The sequence below is a fragment of the Sander vitreus genome, chromosome 1 (genome assembly GCF_031162955.1).
Source record: "Sander vitreus isolate 19-12246 chromosome 1, sanVit1, whole genome shotgun sequence".
In the NCBI taxonomy this organism is placed as follows: Eukaryota; Metazoa; Chordata; class Actinopteri; order Perciformes; family Percidae; genus Sander; species Sander vitreus.
The window spans coordinates 7,777,972-7,798,563 of record NC_135855.1 but is presented as its reverse complement, the minus strand read 5'-3'; the positions used below and the strand labels follow the sequence as shown (position 1 = coordinate 7,798,563).

Below are 20,592 nucleotides of genomic sequence, written 5' to 3'. Positions count from 1 at the left end.
GGTTTAAAAACGTTTACACCGGCCCAAACCTAGTTTGCTCTGTTACAGAGATTAGTGTGCAGCCCACCCACTAGTCAAATCATTTTGCTAGAGAGTGTTGAAAAACATGAGAGATCATTTTGTCAAAGCTAAAAAAAAAAAGGGCTTCATAGAAAAAGTGTTCTTAATGGTGTTAGAGGCAGACAGTCATTTTGATTTGGAGATGAACGACAGCCACGTTAATAATGTAAGATAAGATAAATCTGTTTGGAGGTACGTCAGTCTTTAACATTACTGTATTCACTACTGTTGCCAGGCAGCCTGCTTTCCTTTACTTCCGCCCTCCTCTTCTTCTCTACTACTCACAGATTATTTAGTTTGTACGTCCCGTTTCAGAGAATACTGCAACGAACAATGCGTTGAGCATAAACGTCGCCGTGCATGCTCGTAGCCAGCGCACCATCTACGGGGGCTCGCGCACGAGTATACCCAAGCCTCTAACGTTACTGTATAAAACTTGCATACCGCTCAAAACCCCAATAAAAAAAGCCAAAGTAATGTTCCCTCAGCATTTTGTTTTGTTGCTAAGCTGTGTGGAAAACGAGCGATGACGTTAAATCAACTGTTTAACGTAACGGTATCCTAGGGTACCGTCTATTTGCTGGATTTTTTCGGAGGTAACGTTAGCTAACGTTAGCGAATAAGCCCACTGATGGCGACGTTATTGTATGTTTAATGATGACAGTAGTAGTGGTTATAGTGAGTGAAAATATGATGTGAGATGCGCATTGCAAAATGTGTTATGTATTTGGAATTGTTCATTAGCTATGTGTGATATCTGTAAAGATTAATGGACTCACAGTAGTAAAATTAGGCTAAAACTGATTTTCTTCTGATCCACAAACTGTGTGAGAAAGGACAGAGAAGGGACGCTAACATTATATCCTGGAATGTAATTGTAAGACGATGCTTTTGAGAAACGATTGCAAATGAATCAAACTGTTGCTAAAAGGAACTACACGCCGTTTTCACTTCGGTAATGTTACTGTTGACGTTCATAACACCCTTCACCCCACTGCAGAAAAAAAATTCTAGTGGAAACATGGAACATTAGCGGCAGACTAGTGCTAGCCACTTGTAGGCGTATATGCAGACCCGTCAGGTCCAGAGGAATTGCATCCCTCAGTACCTGTGGTACTGTAGAAAAATGAGTAGCGTCACGTTTTTAGAATTGTGGCATTGTCTCTTGGTACCAAATTATCGGTTCTCATGACATCCCTGACCAATAAGCACAGTGAACATTCTCGCATCAATTGTCGTGATGCATTTTGGTTTACTTGGATTTTTTCTCTGTGTGGAAAGAAACCGAACAAAGGGGAAAAACACTCCCAAAGTTTACAAACTCCTCAACTGATTTGGACCAGAGCAAACCAACTATAGAGGCCTAAACCCACTGAAAGCGTCTGACGTCAAACTGCTTTGTCTACTCCGACCTTGTTTCGATTTTGGAGCGTCAAAATGAGGACCAGGGTGACCAAAGCTGTTTTTTCAGCTTTGGTCTTTCAGCATGTAGCTGCACTACATGTTTGGAGAAAGTTACTGTAATACGCTATGTAATGATGTGATCCGAATCAAAATTTTATATTAATGTGTATTCAGGCGCAGTAGCGCCAGCAGGGTATACTATTTCATAGTATGCACAAAAACTGCGCCAGAAATCAGCTTTTCTTATAATATTTAATGTGTATGAGAGAGTGCTCCTAGCATACTTTTATCATATGAGAGAGGGAGGGGACACTGTACGGAGATATGAATAACAATATTTCTCTGTGTGCCATGTAAACATAATATCCCTAATATGATCAAAAATGGGATAAGCCTCATAACCGCAATATTTATGTCCATGCATGTAACACACGATTCAAACAACATGCTAGCTTCGTCCGTTTGTTTAGCAATGCTCAGTGTCCAGCAACCAGTTTATCAATGGATCGATCGGATCATAAAAATGAACATTCTGATTAATAGTGGATGGGTTGTTGGTGAAATAACGTATAATTAATGTGAAAAAAGTATTACTGTGAACAGAGCAGAAGCAGAGCAGAGCTACTGTCGGCTGCTGCTCCTGTGCGTATTTATGCATTGTCATTAGATGCATTGCGATTACTGCTGCCAGCGCTACTGTTCAGGCGGGCCAAAACTGCTGTGCACTTTCGCTGCACGTCCGTCTCTGTCTCATCGCTGTCTCACTGACTGAGTTCATTGTTAATCAGTGAAACTGGCCACACCAGGCGTGAGAGCAGCGCGATAGTGGTGTGTATACGGCACTCTACAAACTGTCTTCTATTTACGGTGAAACAGTGAGCCGAGGATGTTAGCGATCGTGTGAATCACGCTCATAACTCATTGCGTATATAGCAATATAGTGACCTTTTCTAAAATACTGCTGGCAGGGCTCCAGACTAACTTTTTGCCTGGGTTGCACTGGTGCGTCTAACATTTTTATTTAGGTGCACCAGCACAAAATGTAGGTGCACCCAAATTTTTCCTCGCGTCGCCATTAGCGCTGAATGGCGATACACAATATATAAAGCTCTGTATTTTTTTACAAAGTGGGCTAAATGTTCAGTTTTAAGTCAAAGCCACTTTTCACAAGCTCTTTTATTAAAACAGATTGTGGTTAAAATAAAATGCAAAGACAGGGTTTCCTTTACCAGTTTGAAAATATACAGCTGCAACACATGAAATAAATAGCCTAGGATATATATAAATAAAATATATCTATCTATCTATCTATCTATATATATATATATATATATATATATATATATATATATATATATATATATATATCTCTGAGAAAGCTCATTGACTTGTTTTCAACAACAATAACAGAGAGAGAGGACGCCCGGATAGCTCAGTTGGTAAATATAGAAGTTTGATTCCGACCTGCGGCCCTTTCCTGCATGTCATTCCCCCCTCTCTCTCCCCTTTCATGTCTTCAGCTTTCCTATCAAAATAAAGGCCGAGATCTAAAAAGGCAGAGGGAGTGTGATGGACTGAAGCGTATGCTACACACAGAGTGACGGCTGACTCATTATGAATGGGTCCAGCACGGGTCGAATGCACTTTGGCGGGTCAACGGCGTTACACACGTCTTGTGTAGGCTATGAAATGTCTGTATCATCACTGCGCTGCATTTTTATGAACTGTGATATTCTGGCCATGGGTCACATCTCTCACCCAGGTCCAGCAGGCTCCGTCGTACACGCTATTAGGCTACTCAACGAACTGAAGTTAGTTGCATCTAATAACTTTTGTGTTTTTCGCCATGGCGGCCGCAATAACAGAGAGTTACCAGCGGAAACACTGGTACCAATACAGGTTTCCCTCTCATACTTAACAATATACAGCTGTGTTAATAACAAAACTGTAGACAAATGTCAGCAGTTTGGACCGGTAGCGCTGTGTCTCTCCATGTTGCAATGGGGCGGGGCCGCGCGGAGGAAAGATCCAAACACAGGCACGGCTTTACAGAAGGAATGGGTCATGTAACGCAACATTAAACCATATCGATATAAACGACTCGGATGCGAGGACGTTAGGTGCACCGGTGCGACCTAGGAAAAAATCTTAGTCGCACCCTTACAAATTTTGGTCGCATTTGCGACCAAATTGGTCACACGCTAGAGCCCAGGCTGGTTCTGTGGTGTTGGCGCTTTAAATATGTCTGCAGTGCGCCATAGAAGCTTTAATTGAGGCGCGTTGATTATCGCTTTCAGTGCGTTTGGGCCTTAGGTGTGAAAACGCTTTTAGTCTTACCAATGAAAAATGGTATTTCTGTTGTTAATTTATGGTTTTTTAAGTATCAAGTTGTCTTATTTGTTCTATGTAAAATCACTATTAATCAATCTGGCCTTTCTGTGTGTTGTTGTACAGGTATGGTGTACCACCTGAGAACATCATCCTGTACGGTCAGAGTATCGGCACTGTGCCCACCGTTGACCTGGCTGCTCGCTATGAATGTGCTGCTGTCATCCTCCACTCCCCACTCATGTCAGGGCTACGGGTGGCCTTCCCCGATACACGCAAAACCTACTGCTTTGATGCCTTCCCCAGGTGAGACACACACACACACACACACACCTGTTACCTGGGCAACTAGCAACCGTTCACAAGACAACAACCTTTGTCGTCTGCATGCTCTGAAACCCTCTAAACCAGAGATCTTCAACAGGGGGTCCTCAGAGTTACTGCAGGGGGGGGGAACCAAATTATTGTAAAAAAAAAATGTTACACTGTTTTACACAAAGCGTGTTGAGGGGGGGGGGGGGCTGCGCTGAGCTATAATTTTTTTTGGTCGCAGTTGATCCGGCTAGCCAAATTTTCTTCTGTCTCCCAAGTAGGTGTAATTTAGAGTCATCATTAAGTAACAAAACAATCGGGTCAGTCGGAATTCGACATCCAATCGCATCAGATATTATTGATGTTGTTTTATTCCAGAACTCATGCACCTGTTCACACTCCCACACCATGTGCAGGAAAGTTCCAGTTTGTTCAGGTTGGCAGAACGTGCAATAGGGAGTAGGAATGGCTTTAGAGACGTATCTCTTCTGAGGCGTCCAACATGTCCTATGGCATATGTTGAAGTGGATCTGCTGGTGATTTGGGTTCTTGGAACAGTGGGAAATGTTGTCCCAAACTGTCTCCCAATTAATTACGTTCCCCTCCGAGCTCAGTTCTCGCTCCCATTTGTTTACTATTGGGAGTTCTCCTACGGATACTTGCATCAGTTTAGCATAAATCCCGGACAATAATCCTCTCACAGGAGAATCAACAAGCCATTTAATGATTGGGTGCATTTCAAGACTTTTCCCCCATGGTACTCAATAACATTTTAGGGCTGATCTTAAAGGGACAATATGTAGCTTTTCTGCATTAAAATGTCTAAAAACGACCATACTTATATATATTTTTTGAGTTGTGTAGTTACACTATCCCAAATGTTTCCATCAAATGGCAAACCCAGAGAAATGTTATTCTATTTTCAGACACGTCATGTTTCATTTAGCTAGTCGCCTGTCAGTGGCGTCATAACCTTTCACCATCTAGTTACTCATAACTACCGTGAAAACCCAGATGATACGTTCGAGAGTAATTGTAAATCATACAATGTCACAGAAAAAAATACTGGTAACACTGCTTTTTCTGCCAAAATGCATAATTTTGTGATTAATAACATTCCACTTTGCAACACAGTAATACAGCTGAAACCTTATTTATTGATACCAATATTAATCCAGCTTAATGTTACTACAATGTATGTGCTGGTTGACAAGTAGCTAACAATGCTTGGTGGATAACATCATAGGGTTACAACATCGTTCAACACTCTCATCAAGTTATTAGTAGTATGATTGTTTTGACCATGGATAAAAGCAGCACTGCGCTAACCCACGAATAAGTTCACTAGTAACGTTAACGTGTATAGATAGACAATCTAATGCTAATTTAGCCAGCTAGCACACTCCGCTCTGCCTGCCTCATTCCCCCGGCACAAAGAGACATCATTCTGGATGATAGCTGACAACACAGCCGGGACATGTAGCAATAGCTAGTTACCGTTAACCCCAGCCGGTGCTTACGGCGATAACGCTAGTTTAATGAAGCGTCGGGAAACAGAGAATATCAGACCCAGGCATCCAAGTCACAACATCGTCCATCCATAATGTTAGCTAGCTAGCTACGTCTCCGTAAACGCTAACGGTGTTTGTACCGAAAATCTCCTCCCTGCCGAATTTCTCCCCCCTTCGCGTTTAGCTGTCTTTACAGTTAGCTAGCTAAATTAACCCGACAACACGTGTGTTAAGCACCAAAACGAAAAGTGAAGGGGGAGATCGGGCAGCTGGGAGATGTTCTGCTGCTGCACAACAGGCATCGAACATCATCGCCATCGCGGAGAATCCCCACCCACACCTGTCTGTCAGCCTCGTTGAGTAGCTAGCTAGCGTTAAAACAAACCTGTCCGCCCAGTAAAATCCAAAAGGTGACATTGGCATGTGAAATAGACTGTGATAGTGTGGTAAAACCTGCTAACGTTAGCTGCTAATGTTAGCTTGCCGGCTCACTAGCTAACTGGTTAGCTACCAATACAGATTGAATCAAGAAACACGTAATTATGTTGGGGAAACTGCAGCCATTTTATTAGCATGATATGAATAAACGTTACTAAACGTAACGTGAATAAACTTGAATGGGTAAACTCGTCCGTGAACAGCATTCTAATCAACGATAGTGTTTAGCAATAAAAACTCCCATAATTCCACGCAACTTCCCTACATCATCAAACGTCTGTGTTTACAATCCATTGTTTTGCTCTCAGGTCTTCAAAACTTATACCTTCATCATTGAATAACTGGTCTGGAGTATAAATACCTCTGTCACTCCACTGGTTATAAACAAAAGGTTTGTTACCAGACATTAAGTGTATGTTGTGCCAAATTGGGGTGTTCAAATGCCACTTATTGGTGTAGCGTAGTTGCTCCTCTACCTGTTTAAATTTGGTCAATGTGTTGGTGATAATAGGGCCATAGGCGAGCATACACCTTTTTGGATACACACCTGTGAAGGCAAGGTCTTGCAGTCTTAGACTTCCAGTGAGGTTTTGCTCTATTTCTCTCCATGGGACTGTAGATGAGGGGTCCATCCACACTCTGAGGGTCCGTAGCTGAAAGGCTCTGTGGTACACTTTAAGGTTAGGGAGGGCCAGGCCTCCCCATGTTTGCGGTACGTTGCAGGGTAGAGTATTTTAGCCTGGGTTGTTTATTATTCCAAATATACTCCCGAATTACGGTATCAAGTTTCTTCCAGAAATTTATTGGTGGGGGTAAGGGGATCATTGTACTTAAGAAATTCACACGAGGAACTATGTTCATTTTAACCACAGAAATCCTGGACCGTAGCGATGCCGGCAGCGCAGACCAATTGGCTAGATCCCTTTGAACACTACTTAGTATGTACATTTTTTTAAAGTGTTTTCATTACAGAAAAATACTTTGCACACCTATAACGTCGTGGGGGATAAGTAGATCAAAGGATGCAGAGAAACTCCCACGTCTAACTGGCAAAATGGAGTTTATATGCAACTTCTGCAAGTTTTTCAAAAATTAAAATGTCTATCCCAACATATTATTAGCAAATATAAATCAGCCTATTTGTGAAAAAAAACACATTAATGATAGGCTTACTGGCGAGGTAAGGTAGTCATTAAGGTAGGCCATTCACAGATACAGTTCATCCTAAATGTTTACCATTAAAACATGATTTATAAATTCACATCAACAATTATTTTTTATAGCTTAGTTTTCTATGCACTAAAAAGGTATGAAAGCTTTAGGCTTTTATTGTAGGCCCAGTTAAATATGCAACTTAATTTTATGAAATATATGTAGTAGGGGGTCCCTGCTCTGTCTTTCTCTGATAAGGGGTCCTTGGCTTAAAAAACGTTGAAGACCCCTGGTCTATACTTCTAATACTACACTCATGTGACCATACGCGACACACCCACTACGCGACACACGCACTACTGCCTAAACAAACTAACTGGTCATATCTATTGTGGACGTTGTTTTGAGGGGCGCGTTTAAGATTAGTGCTGGGCGATGAAACGATTAACTTTGGATGTATTTTACTTGATTTGGATAGATCTAACAGCCTATCGCACAGCAGAAATACGCCATTCCATTTCAGAAGGTGGTGGTAATGCACACCAAAAGTTGTTTGCCAACCGTCAGAAAAACATCAATAGAAGAGGTTTTTTTGGATTGCACATCAAAGTACACGCCCATTTCCTACTCAGAGCATTGTTTGAGCTACCGGCAGTGAAGAAAATGTAAGAAATCAGTTGAACCGAGGGGCATGGGCACGAAAGCGACGGTGAAAGTGAATTTGCGTCATCCTCCAAAGCTGAGGAAATTGTTGACAAAAAAGGTAACACGACGTCAATTATACGGAAGTGGTTATCTCAAAAGCGACGAAGCGCAGATTAACACACAAAATATGCCGCCGGTCGGTGTCGACCAAGACGGGAAACGCAACCAATCTTTTCTGTCACTTGGAAAAGGTACCGTCCCAGCAAACGCAGCAAGATTTTGAAAATGCGGGCCCATGTTAACATTAGTCTGCCCACAAGTTTTGTCCAACATCCTAGTGGTTCTTCTGCTGTTAGCAGCGCTAGTGGGTCTGAAAAACAACAATCAATTGTGTCGTCTTTTGCAACCATTGCCCCATATGAAAAGTGAATGTGATAGTAGTCACAGCTTTTGCATTTACATTACTTACTTGTACTGTTTTGTTAAGGCAGATAAAGCACGTTTGCAAAGTAAAATGTTTACATTTGGATGTTACTCAATATGTTCTTTTATCACACAATATATTCTAAACCAAGCCATGTTTGCACAGTTAAATGTTACATTAGGTTATTCTTTTTTAATGTTAATTAACTATATTCTAAAGTTTAACTAATGAACCCTCTGGTTTCTTCAGGCTTCCGTCATTATCAGGATACTCTTCAAACTGGCAGCATTATCAAATTATATATCGTGATAAATATCGATATTGATCAATATGGAAAAAATTATCGTGATCATATTTTTTGCCATATCGCCCAGCCCTAGGGCAGATTCACATAGATTCAACACATAACCATGCATGAGACATTTGTGAGAGCGAAAACTCCAGTGTCTGAGTGGTGAAGCAAGGGCAGCGCCCACTGGTGAGCGATGTCGGAGGTATTGCAGCAGCTGTGTGAGGGGAAAAAAGCGAGAGGAAAAGGAGATGGCAAAGACGATGTAAAGTGAGTAACGGTAAACGACAAACTTCTTAAGACACGGTGGCTTTATCTGTTGTGAACACTGTCGGTAAAGTGAAGTCTGTTACAACATGGAAACTGCAGTGCACACAGAGTGTCACACGCACAGTACACCTTTTACAGTGGGGCAAAAAAGTATTTAGTCAGCCACCAATTGTGCAAGTTCTCCCACTTAAAAATATGAGAGAGGCCTGTAATTTTCATCATAGGTACACTTCAACTATGAGAGACAAAATGAGAAAAAAAAATCCAGAAAATCACATTGTAGAATTTTTCTTTTTGAATTTTTTTTGCAAATTATGGTGGAAAATAAGTATTTGGTCAATAACAAAAGTTCATCTCAATACTTTGTTATATACCCTTTATTGGCAATGACAGAGGTCAAACGTTTTCTTTAAGTCTTCACAAGGTTTTCACACACTGTTGCTGGTATTTTGGCCCATTCCTCCATGCAGATCTACTCTAGAGCAGTAATGTTTTGGGGCTGTCGCTGGGCAACACGGACTTTCAACTCCCTCCAAAGATTTTCTATTGGGTTGAGATCTGGAGACTGGCTAGGCCACTCCAGGACCTTGAAATGCTTCTTACGAAGCCACTCCTTGGTTGCCCGGGCGGTGTGTTTGGGATCATTGCCATGCTGAAAGACCCAGCCACGTTTCATCTTCAATGCCCTTGCTGATGGAAGGAGGTTTTCACTCAAAATCTCACGATACATGGCCCCATTCATTCTTTACTTTACACGGATCAGTCGCCCTGGTCCCTTTGCAGAAAAACGGCCCAAAGCATGACGTTTCCACCCCCATGCTTCACAGTAGGTATGGTGTTCTTTGGATGCAACTCAGCATTCTTTCCCCTCCAAACACGACGAGTTGAGTTTTTACCAAAAAGTTCTATTTTGGTTTCATCTGACCATATGACATTCTCCCAATCCTCTTCTGGATCATCCAAATGCTCTCTAGCAAACTCCAGACGGGCCTGGACATGTACTGGCTTAAGCAGGGGGACACATCTGGCACTGCAGGATTTGAGTCCCTGGTGGCGTAGTGTGTTACTGATGGTAGCCTTTGTTACTTTGGTCCCAGCTCTCTGCAGGTCATTCACTAGGTCCCCCCGTGTGGTTCTGGGATTTTTGCTCACCGTTCTTGTGATCATTTTGACCCCACGGGGTGAGATCTTGCGTGGAGCCCCGGATCAAGGGAGATTATTAGTGGTCTTGTATGTCTTCCATTTTCTTATAATTGCTCCCACAGTTGATTTCTTCACACCAAGCTGCTTACCTATTGCAGATTCAGTCTTCCCAGCCTGGTGCAGGTCTACAATTTTGTTTCTGGTGTCCTTTGACAGCTCTTTGGTCTTGGCCATAGTGGAGTTTGGAGTGTGACTGTTTGAGGTTGTGGACAGGTGTCTTTTATACTGATAACAAGTTCAAACAGGTGCCATTAATACAGGTAACGAGTGGAGGACAGAGGAGCCTCTTAAAGAAGAAGTTACAGGTCTGTGAGAGCCAGAAATCTTGCTTGTTTGTAGGTGACCAAATACTTATTTTCCCGAGGAATTTGCAAATAAATTCATTAAAAATCCTACAATGTGATTTTCTGGATTTTTTTTCTTCTCATTTTGTCTGTCATAGTTGAAGTGTACCTATGATGAAAATTACAGGCCTCTCTCATATTTTTAAGTGGGAGAACTTGCACAATTGGTGGCTGACTAAATACTTTTTTGCCCCAATGTATGTTTACTGAAATCGCACACTTTTTGCGGTTATGTAATCGCACAGTGACAATGCGATTCAATATCAACACTTTGAGTCATGATTCGATACAATTCAATACCGATTTCGCTTGATATTTGTGATATATTTTGTGCATTATTGATGTTTTAGTTTACCCCAAAACTTATTTCATTATTCTTAACAGGTGCACTCCAATTATTAGCGGCAGGCTGGTTTGACCACGGAGATGTAGGATGTATTAACTTGTGAAAATGGCGGCGAGGAAGCTGCAGCGGTTGCGATTGAAACAGTGAACACTGAACCATACAAATGTAATTTATTTCAATTAGTACCACTATACTGTAGTCGGATAGTGAGAAAACAAGCCTGTATAGATTTTTTGCAGGCGCCAATAGGTGGGGGAAACGCTCTGCCCAGTTACATTTTAACCTATGAATAAGAGTAATTTCCAGTCAGTGCAACGGCCTCCTGTGATTTGAGACAACACTACCCTGTTGAAATTTCCACACTACACAGTGAGTACACGGTGTACCCAGTGGGCTACATTTAAGTGTACTAACGGAAGTATCCAAATTGAGACACACCTTGGGTTGGTTCTGTTATTACCCCCATGTTTCTTAGTCTTCTATCCTCAGTTATTTTTTTCTTGCATGATTCTTTTCTTGCAATGATATGACAGATTTTGAACAATTGTTTATCCTTTCATTCATATTTTTCCTAACCCACCATGCTTTTGTTTGAAGTGCACTGCTTTATCCTTTTGTCAGAACGTTATTGATATGCACCCCTTACACGCATGCAAGTTTGTGACAATTGTGATAACAGAAAAACAGACTTTTGTCATAGTGTTAGGTTAAATAACTCTGTACCTTATTCAAACTGCAGGCTTGTGATTAATCTTTTCGGGGTTGACTGAAAAAAGGCACCAACTTGCAGTCATGGAATTCCCAGCCCACATGCTTCAAAGTAATGGCTTTTAATATACAGAGTTTATACAGAGCTTCTGTTTAATTAAATCTATCTCGCTGCAGATGGCCCGTCTTATCGCTACTGCTTAGGAGTCAGCAAAGGGAGCATGCTGTTTCTGCATATTAAGTGTTTTCAAAGTAGAATATTGCCATGGATCGATCATTTTAATCAGTTACATCAATTAAACCATCTGTAAAATTAGTGATAATAAAACAATGGGTGTTCGACAACCTAATGTAGCAATTTTTTTTATCAATGTCTCACCCCACTTTTTTTTAGGAGGAAAGCAGCAATTACTACCCATCTGCACGGTTCAGTCGCTCACAGTGCTGTGTGTTAGGAAGTGTTTTAACAGAATGAATTGGGGTGCTATTTTTTGGGGGGAACTGGTGAACCAGGAGCACAACAGATTACAGTAAACAAAGGATCAGAAATGAATGAGAGATGAATGAGATGAAATGTATAGCTAATACGATCCATACAAAATGCCTGGATCAGCCATCACTCATACAGCTATTGCAGTGAGTGACACATTTTTGGTCCTGCTTTTAGGACCATCAGTGAAAGTATTTTATCATTTTAATCAACTTTTGTTAAGTTAAGTGTTAACTTAGGGAATCACTCATATCCTGGCTAAACATTTTATTTAAATTTTGATTGATCCCCAGTGGGGAAATTACAATTTACACTCTACACACAGGCCTGAAATACACACACATGTTCAGGTCCTATACGACTGCTGGCCCTTGACTGTACTGATAAACGGTAAAAGCGCCGCGGCCACAATGCTGTGAAAGCTTCCCGAACGTCATTTTTCAGTGTCTGGTTGTTCACCCTCCCCACAGCAGTCTCCTCCGCTCCAGCTGATCTTTCTAATGAAGTTAACCAGAGCTAACGGCTAAACCGGAGCTAATCGTTGCTTGGTCTCTGTGCCCGTACCCATTAACTTTAATTTTAGACTCAAGCTCAAATAAAATCCAGCATTTTATTAAGTTGGTTGTAAAAGTTTTAAACTACAATCCAGAGTTTTTTGAATGACGGATATCTTTTAAGATGATATATTCAGTGCAACAGGACACATTACGTTATAATACAAAACAGCGTGTTTATTAGGATCCTCACACGTTCAAAAACGAATCATGATCTTGACAACACTCCTACTAAAAAAGCGACATTACAAAATTTCATTTTAGACATTCATTTCCTATTCAAAAACAATGATCTATAACAAACAAAATGAACAAGAACTAAGTTTGTAATCCTTAGTGTAATATGATTAAACAGGAGTTAGGAGGAGACATGCCGTGCCCAAAGATTTATAATAACACGTAAGCAACTTTCTGTATGGATCATAGTAGGCTATGGTTTTAAGTTAATACATTTGGGCTCCGGATAATCCGGTATGAACCATAACATTTATGAAAAACCAACCTGATTTAATTGACAAAGCACATTATAAGCTACACTTCATCTGTATCATCTTCTAGTTTTTTTTGTTATTTTTTTCTAAATTATGTTGATGTTGTAGTCATTGTTTTCAATATAATTAGGCTAATAAACCTTTGTTGTACTAGTTTAATACTGAACGCAGCCATTACACGCCGTGCCGTCACATCTCGCACCGCCACAATTAAACTCTCAACCTGTGGGAAAGACTGTTGACTATTTACATACTATGTGTATTATATGCTCTGTCTAAATATAACTACCAGTATGATCGTTTACAAATTGTGACGAAGTGGGGGCTGTTATTGTAAACTCAGCAAGTCTTTTTGTTGAATGCCAATGAAGGAGCTGTTGAATCACCTAAAAAGTTGTTTTCTTGTCGAGTAACACCGTCTTTAACAAACAAATATTAGGTAGGTGAAAAAAGCAAGCATCAAACTGGAACACAGCATGTAACAGCTCAACAAAAGCTGCATTCCTTATCTGCAACTTGATGTGGAAATATTCCGCCCATATCTTGTATACTTAATTTAATTATAGTCATATGTCAGTGCAGTTTATGTAATCTAACTGATAAGTCAAGTAATGAGTGGCGAGTGTTTGTCTTGTATATACATGTTGAGAAATCTTGCACACAGCTCAACCTGGTGTCTGTAGGAAGCCAACTGCTACACTTGCGGTGTCAGTATGAGCCACTGTTCTGTTTTGACCAAAAACTGGTGGCTACTTTAGAGCCAAGGAGTGCCATTATGACAGTGTTGTTGTGGTAATATCATGCCACCTCACTGGGTTCATCATTTGGTCACACAAGGGATCACTGCTTGTGTGAACAAATTACAACAGTCAATGTTAAAATTTAATGAGTATGCTGTCTCCACAGATTTGTAGTCTGCAGTGTAGCATGGTGAGGAATATTAAGTGTAGGTTTCCGCAAAGTGTTGTAAGATTGGACGGCACATTGGGACGTGCTATCTGTGTGTATGATCTACAGGTGTGTGTGTGCAGAGTGGTGTTAAAGCAGTCCACTGTTGTCAGGGCTGTGAGAGGAGAGCGAGGCGATAATTATTTTATGATCCTTATCAAGTTCAGTTATTGCTCCAGTGCCACACAGTTCACCAAGACGGTATTTTCGGTGTAATATGTTAGCACTTAAGGCCCTGACACACCAAGCCGCCAACGACCAACTGTCGGCCTGTTTTTGGCCAATTCATCTGATTGGCTGTTCAGCTTGGAAACAAGAGTGAGGAAAACAAACAAACGACTGTGACGGGCACACAAGGCTCCTTACATTTTTGATTTAATCTGATCAATCCAATACACAGAGCTGTCAAAACGGGTCAAAGATTACTTTCGAATGTTCCTTCCGAAAACACAGGTTCGAACTATTGGAATAACTATTTTTGTACACGTCCATAAAAGGCAAAGTAGCATACAACGAGATGTACATAACTACTTGTTTAAGCATATTTATTCCAACATAACATGTCTTTTAAAAGATCTCTATATACCTTCAAGTTACAAAATAAGCTAACGTTAATAAACCATGATATTTAATATAACAACCGTAATAGACCTCTCTCTGCGCCCTCTGCACCGCTAAACAATTAGCCCTATCGCAAGCAAGCTAGCTTGCAGAGATGCTCACAAGTCATTTTTTGGAAGTCCAAGTCGAGTCTCAAGTCTTTGAGCTGCTCTAATGTCGAAGTGGAAATCAAGATAATAGTGGTAGCGCCACACCAGTTACAGAACAACATGCATCTCAGTGTCAGTCCAAATTACGCAGAATAAGCAGTTTGAACTCACTGATGTAATGCAATTTATTTATTTTCTAAGTGTTAGCATGCTCAGTGAAACGGAGTCCAGCGCGAGGGAGATCCGACTCAGAGGAGGATAGGTTAGTGAGGCCAGCGTCTCCACAGCAGGTGACAGTGCGCACGGATCCGCTGCGCCACGCATGGATGAAATAATGAAATAGTAAATAGGACTAGAGTAACAGAAATATGTGCATCACATGAGTTTGCCCACCCGACACAGCGTTTGTTCATGGGGAGAGGCACAGTCCAGTGAGCCATCTCCCGATACCGCTGTCTTCCCGGTGGGGAGTGAAGCAGAGGGGACCGTAGGCTCTGTTTGGTTCTGCCGCTTCTGGCTAGAGCAAATCGGCTGTAGTATGTGTGGTGTGCTCCAGTGCTAATTTTTGGCCCATTCAAAGGCGATGAGGGCCGACGAGAGGCGGTAGTCAGCGGCCGTCGACTTGGTGTGTCAGGCTTTTATATAACTAAGGCACACAAATGTTCTCAGCCATGACAACCAGACGCTGTCTGACGTTGGTGTTAAATCAGTTTGCCAATAAATCAGTATCAGCTGAGGGATGTTTTTTTTTAAAGATGTTTTGGGCTTTTCTGCCTTTAATGGATAGGACAGCTAGGTGAGAAAGGGGAGAGAGAGGGGGAAGACATGCAGGAAATCGTCACAGGTCGGACTCAAACCCTGGACCTCTGCGTCGAGGCATGAGCCTCTCAGTTTATGTGCGCCTGCTCTACCTACTGACCCAACCCGGCCACGGCGTTTTTCCCTTTCCTGTGTTATATATATCTTTTTTGTGCATGTAATAGGTTTACAAAGTGAAAAAGCCCAAAGTCCCCCCCCCAAATGGAGTTACCATCTGAACCTGAAAATGAGGATAATATGTAGAGATGCACCGATTGACCGGAATTGGCCGTTTTTCACGTCATCGGCCATGACCGGCGACCTGCCGGTCAGTCTGGCATATGTCGATTTTATGCCGGTCAAATTCACTCAGGAGGCACATGATTTACATCGTGCAACATCCGCACCACACGTGCACATGCAGGGTTTTCGCTATATGCATGTAGCAGCAGCGCACTGCCGCTCAATCAGCTGTTTATGAAATGTCATAAAGTCGTAATTATACACAGCTCTGCAGAGCCGTCTGCTCTACTGATCTCAGGCGAACAGTCAGCTGCTCTCTCTCCCCTCTGAGGCTGAACTGGAACATGAAAACTGCACTCACACGGGTCCCGTGAAATATGACAGCTACAGTTTATCGGAAAATAGCGTTGGGCACGCTGACTTTGATGAACTTACTGTTTATCAGACCCCAGATGAGACAAGAAGCTAACGTTAGCGAACACTGTGGTGCCTCAGCCTCTGACACCCCGCTGGCCACTGTGTAAAAAAAAAAAAAGAAAGAGACGCTGTATTCCTCCGACACGCTGTATTAACGTTACTGTTTAAAACGCTTTCCAGGTTAGTGGGGTGCATAGCGCTCAAAACCAACATTAAAAACCTACCGCAGGTAGCTAATGTTAGCAGCAGATAAGCCTGTTGACAGCAACGGTATTGTTCATATTTATGCACAATGACAAATAAAGCAAAGTTGCTAAAAAAGGAACTACACGCTGTTTTCAGGTAACGTTACTGTTGACGTTCAAAGAGGCCTGTGTGTGTGTGTTTTCAGAAATATCTTTATACTGCAAGGCTATATTTATTTTATTTTTATTTGTTATTTATATATTATTTTCTTGCCCTTACCTGTTTTCCCTGTTTTCATACATACAGAAGTTTAGTTGGCTAAATATATATATAAAAAAAAATGTAGTTAGATATTGGATGTGAAAAGAAGGAAATGGTTCTTCCATAACATTGCACTTTAGATGTGTGTGAATTTCCCCCACCAGTAGTAATTTATATAGTTCTATTTTATAGTGATCGGTTATCTAGTCAAAAAATGTTCTATGAAAAATGGTAAATTTTCTATTAAAGAAAAGATAGAAAATAAATATTTGTGTGTGCTGTAAAGTGGTTAGAAAAAATTAAATTGTAATCGGTGCATCTCTAATAATATGAGCTCTTTAAATCGGTTTGCCAATAAATCAGTATCAGCTGAGGGATGCTTGTCTTTCTCTTTTAGACAGTGTATTAAGGTAAGATTAAGTTACAATTTGATATTTCTATTTGTACAGTAATTGTGTGTGAATGGATTTTGGCTGCCATGACCTAGAGTGAAGAACAACTCTATATACACTCAGGTGCCGAGGAAATTGCAACCTTGGGTCTTTTTGTGAATGTACCCGAGATGGAACTTTCGTTTAAAAGCATATTTAGGACGGAAGCGTCACTTTTAAGATTGACCGAAAAGCAAGTCAGAGCAACTCACGTTAGCAGTTGTTTACGCTATCTGCCATTTTCCCAGTCAAAAATAGGCGATTTCAGAATGCGAATGAACAAACTCCATAGGAGGAAATGGCATTCTTATATGAGGCTCCTTTTTCAACTACAAGGTCAATATTGTGTTTCACTAACGACAAAACAACAAATTATCCGTGCATTTATTTGGAACTAAGGTTTAGGAGCTTTCCATCTTTACTCTCCTCCCTCAACTATTTTTGACTGGCTCGATAGACGGCGACCGGAAGAACAACAGCTACAGTGAGTTGTTTAAAACTTTTCTTTTTAGTAAACTCTGTGTACGCAAACAATGTTGTCAATGCTCGAGTTCATGTGTAGAGACCCTGGTGATACTTGGAGCAAAGTTTCATGTTGTGTCAAGCCTTCTTAGTGTTTTAAAATAGGTATTTTGAGGCTAGCATAAAAGTGCCCATAAGACTCCCATTCAAAAGGCCATTTGACCGAAAAACGAAGATACGGTAAATCTTAAAAGTGATGCTTCCATTCTAAATGTGCTTTTAAATGAAAGTTTGACTCAGGTACATTCACAAAAAGACCCTAGGTTGCATTTTGGCGAGAGTTACGCTTTAAGGCACCCTGCCATTCTCGCTCTAACATACGCTACTCTCATAAGGGGGTTGCAGTTAACCGCCATGCCGTGGTGATACGTTGCTTTTTCACAGTGGTAAGAAAAAAAACTACCGTCACAGCCAGACTTTTATTGCCAGACTTGACAGATTTTAATTGTATGTGTTTTTTTATTATTGAATGTCAAGTAAACAGTTAGCTAAATTGGTACATTTTTCTAACGAAAACTAGCCGTGTTTACTTTTCTGATCTTTGTTTCAGGAAAAAAATAACTAATTTAGGAACAAGATAAATTAGTGATCATTCTTGGCACATGCAGCACAACCAGGGTTCAACAGTAACGGTTGCGAGTTTTGGCAAGCAAAAAAGCTGATGCATGGTTGCCAAGCCTGGCAACCACTTTAAAAAGTAAGCGTTGAAATCCAGCATTTTTTAACAATGCTTACTGGGTGCATGTCCTTGCCAATTAAATATCTTAATTTTCATTTACCCTCAACTAATTTTGGTGGGGCCACTTTTACCATTGCATGTTAACTACTGTTGTTATTCATTATTTTGTCAAGGTTTCCTGGTTCTGAATTATAATGCGTGACTGGGAAGATAAGATCTCTGGTGTCAACGCTTCCCAGCTGGACCTCTATAGAAACCAGCAGGAGCCCTCTGTCAGCATATAGCAGCAGTCCTCCTATCAAGCGGGATGCTGGGGTTTGGCCTCCTTTTTTTTTTTTCTTCCGTATATTACACATCAGTTGTAGAGTTGTTCAGGGTTGTTTTTCAGGGTTGACTCAAATACCATTGAATTAAGACCTCTCACAAGTGATACTTATTGTTTTTCTGCTGTTATTTTACAGTTTATCTCAGAATGAGATTATTTTCAAGGTGAACAGGCTGTGGATGAATAGCTAGTTTCTTCTATTCTGGACACCCTATGTTCCAAGCCTTGGAACAGAGGCATGACGTGCTTCAAGGCCCCAAACAAGGCTGACTAAATTATTGGTCCATTTTTAGAGCACACTTTTCCTTGCATAAACCTCCAGGTTACAGTACAAGGGGGAACATTTTTTTTTAAAAGTGCAGAAAATAAAAATAATCATTTAGTGGCTTTAGTGTAAGGCACTCACATAGTGGCATATTGTCAAAAAGAAAAAGAAACCCCACTTATTTCAGTAATGCTCCATCATAAGCCTCTGACCTGTTGATAATGCCTAAACTGGGCAGGCACATTGAACTGAATAAAAGGCATTCAAGCACTTTGACCATATGCTTTAATAAGTATTCTCATCATATCCGCAGCAATATATAGCATTTATTATTACTTCGACACAGTCTGAATCTGCAGCGGAAGGCTGCCTGAACACTGTGGGGAGAAGGACTCACCTTATGCTGCGTTCGACATCGGAAAAACATTTTTCCGAGTGAAAACGTCATCATTCACGTCCCTTCCGGTTAGAATCAGAGGTGGGAAACTACACAGTAGATTTTGCTAACCGAGTTTCCCAGTTGATGACGCGTTGTTGACAACGGACGTTTGATGTAGGCGACTTTGGTTCACTGAACATATTTCAATGACAGTAAACGGTTTATTGTGTACAAATGCCTCTGCCAAGAAACATACACAGACATAACATGTTTCAAATTATTCATAAATAGGCCAATGTATAAAAAAAACAACACCTTATCTGTGTCCTTTCCCGTTTGTTGTCCTGCAGATAAAACAAACACCTGTCCATGTGCTGTTTCTATGCTCGTATAAGAAAACAGCAGCAAATCTTTTGTTATTGTGGCCTCCATGTTTTCACGCTCCTGATGCTCTAGGCCAGTGGTTCCCAACCTTTTTTCCTTGGCGCCCCCCCCTACTTATGTCTAAGAAAAGCTGAGCCCCCCCCCCCTCCGAAACCGAAGTTGAGGTAACTCTCGAGATACAGCCTTACTTTCTTTTTTGATACAGAGGAGTTATCAGCACTTTTACGTTTCTCCGCCATGTTTCATTCATAAAATAGTGATGCTGTGCTGGCAGGAAAAATGAGGATGATGGCAGCTAGCAGCTGACCTGATGACAGCAAGGGTCACAGGTTAAGAGGTCCCGGAGGTTTGGCCTACTAAGTATCCTGCCTACAATTTTAAGCGAGAACAAAAATATATAGTTCTTATTCAGACTTTTGTATACATTATATATTCTAGTGTATTATCATCATTTGTTTAACATGCAAATATATATATATATATATTTTTTTTACCTCAACCTCAAACTAGATAAAGACTTGCGCACCCCCTGTAATCTTTGCTGCCCCCCTGAGGGGTCCCCGGACCCCAGGTTGGGAACCACTGCTCTAGGCTACCGTTGGTGGCAGTCATGCAACAAGTTGTTATGCGAAACGCCAATATAACAGAAGAAGAACACGCATCCCCTGTTATTCCCAGGTGGCATGAACGCAGCATGTCAGTCAGTTCTTGTTTCGTTCCGCTAATCAACACATTCGGGTGGTGATGTCATAAATGAAATGTTTGAAGTATTTCCACAGACAGACCGACTTTAGCTGAACAGTGTCGGCATACAGTTTAAAACAAATGGTTGACTGACATGCTACCGCTGATTAGGGCTTTGATTTTTGCCCAAAAATCATATTCGAAGTCTGTTTGTTTATTAATATTCAAATATATTTGAATATTTATTAATATTTTGACCATTAAATGCCTTCAGTAAGACTTGTATTGGTATCAAACTTCGTATATGTTCTGTCCACCAGAGGGCAGTGTATCAGTCAATAGGCGTGCAAGGATGTTTTCAGAAGAAAAACACATTGCCACAACAATTTTT

The 20,592-nt window shown here is 41.0% G+C and overlaps 1 protein-coding gene across 1 annotated transcript in view; it reads left to right on the top strand.

The window, feature by feature from the left end:
- Positions 1-20,592, top strand: part of abhd17c (abhydrolase domain containing 17C, depalmitoylase) — a 33,827-nt gene that overhangs the window by 6,143 nt on the left and 7,092 nt on the right. Inside the window, exon 2 of the mRNA XM_078258789.1 lies at positions 3,919-4,098. Within this exon, the coding sequence (XP_078114915.1) occupies positions 3,919-4,098 (180 nt within the window). The remainder of the gene's footprint in view (positions 1-3,918; positions 4,099-20,592) is intronic.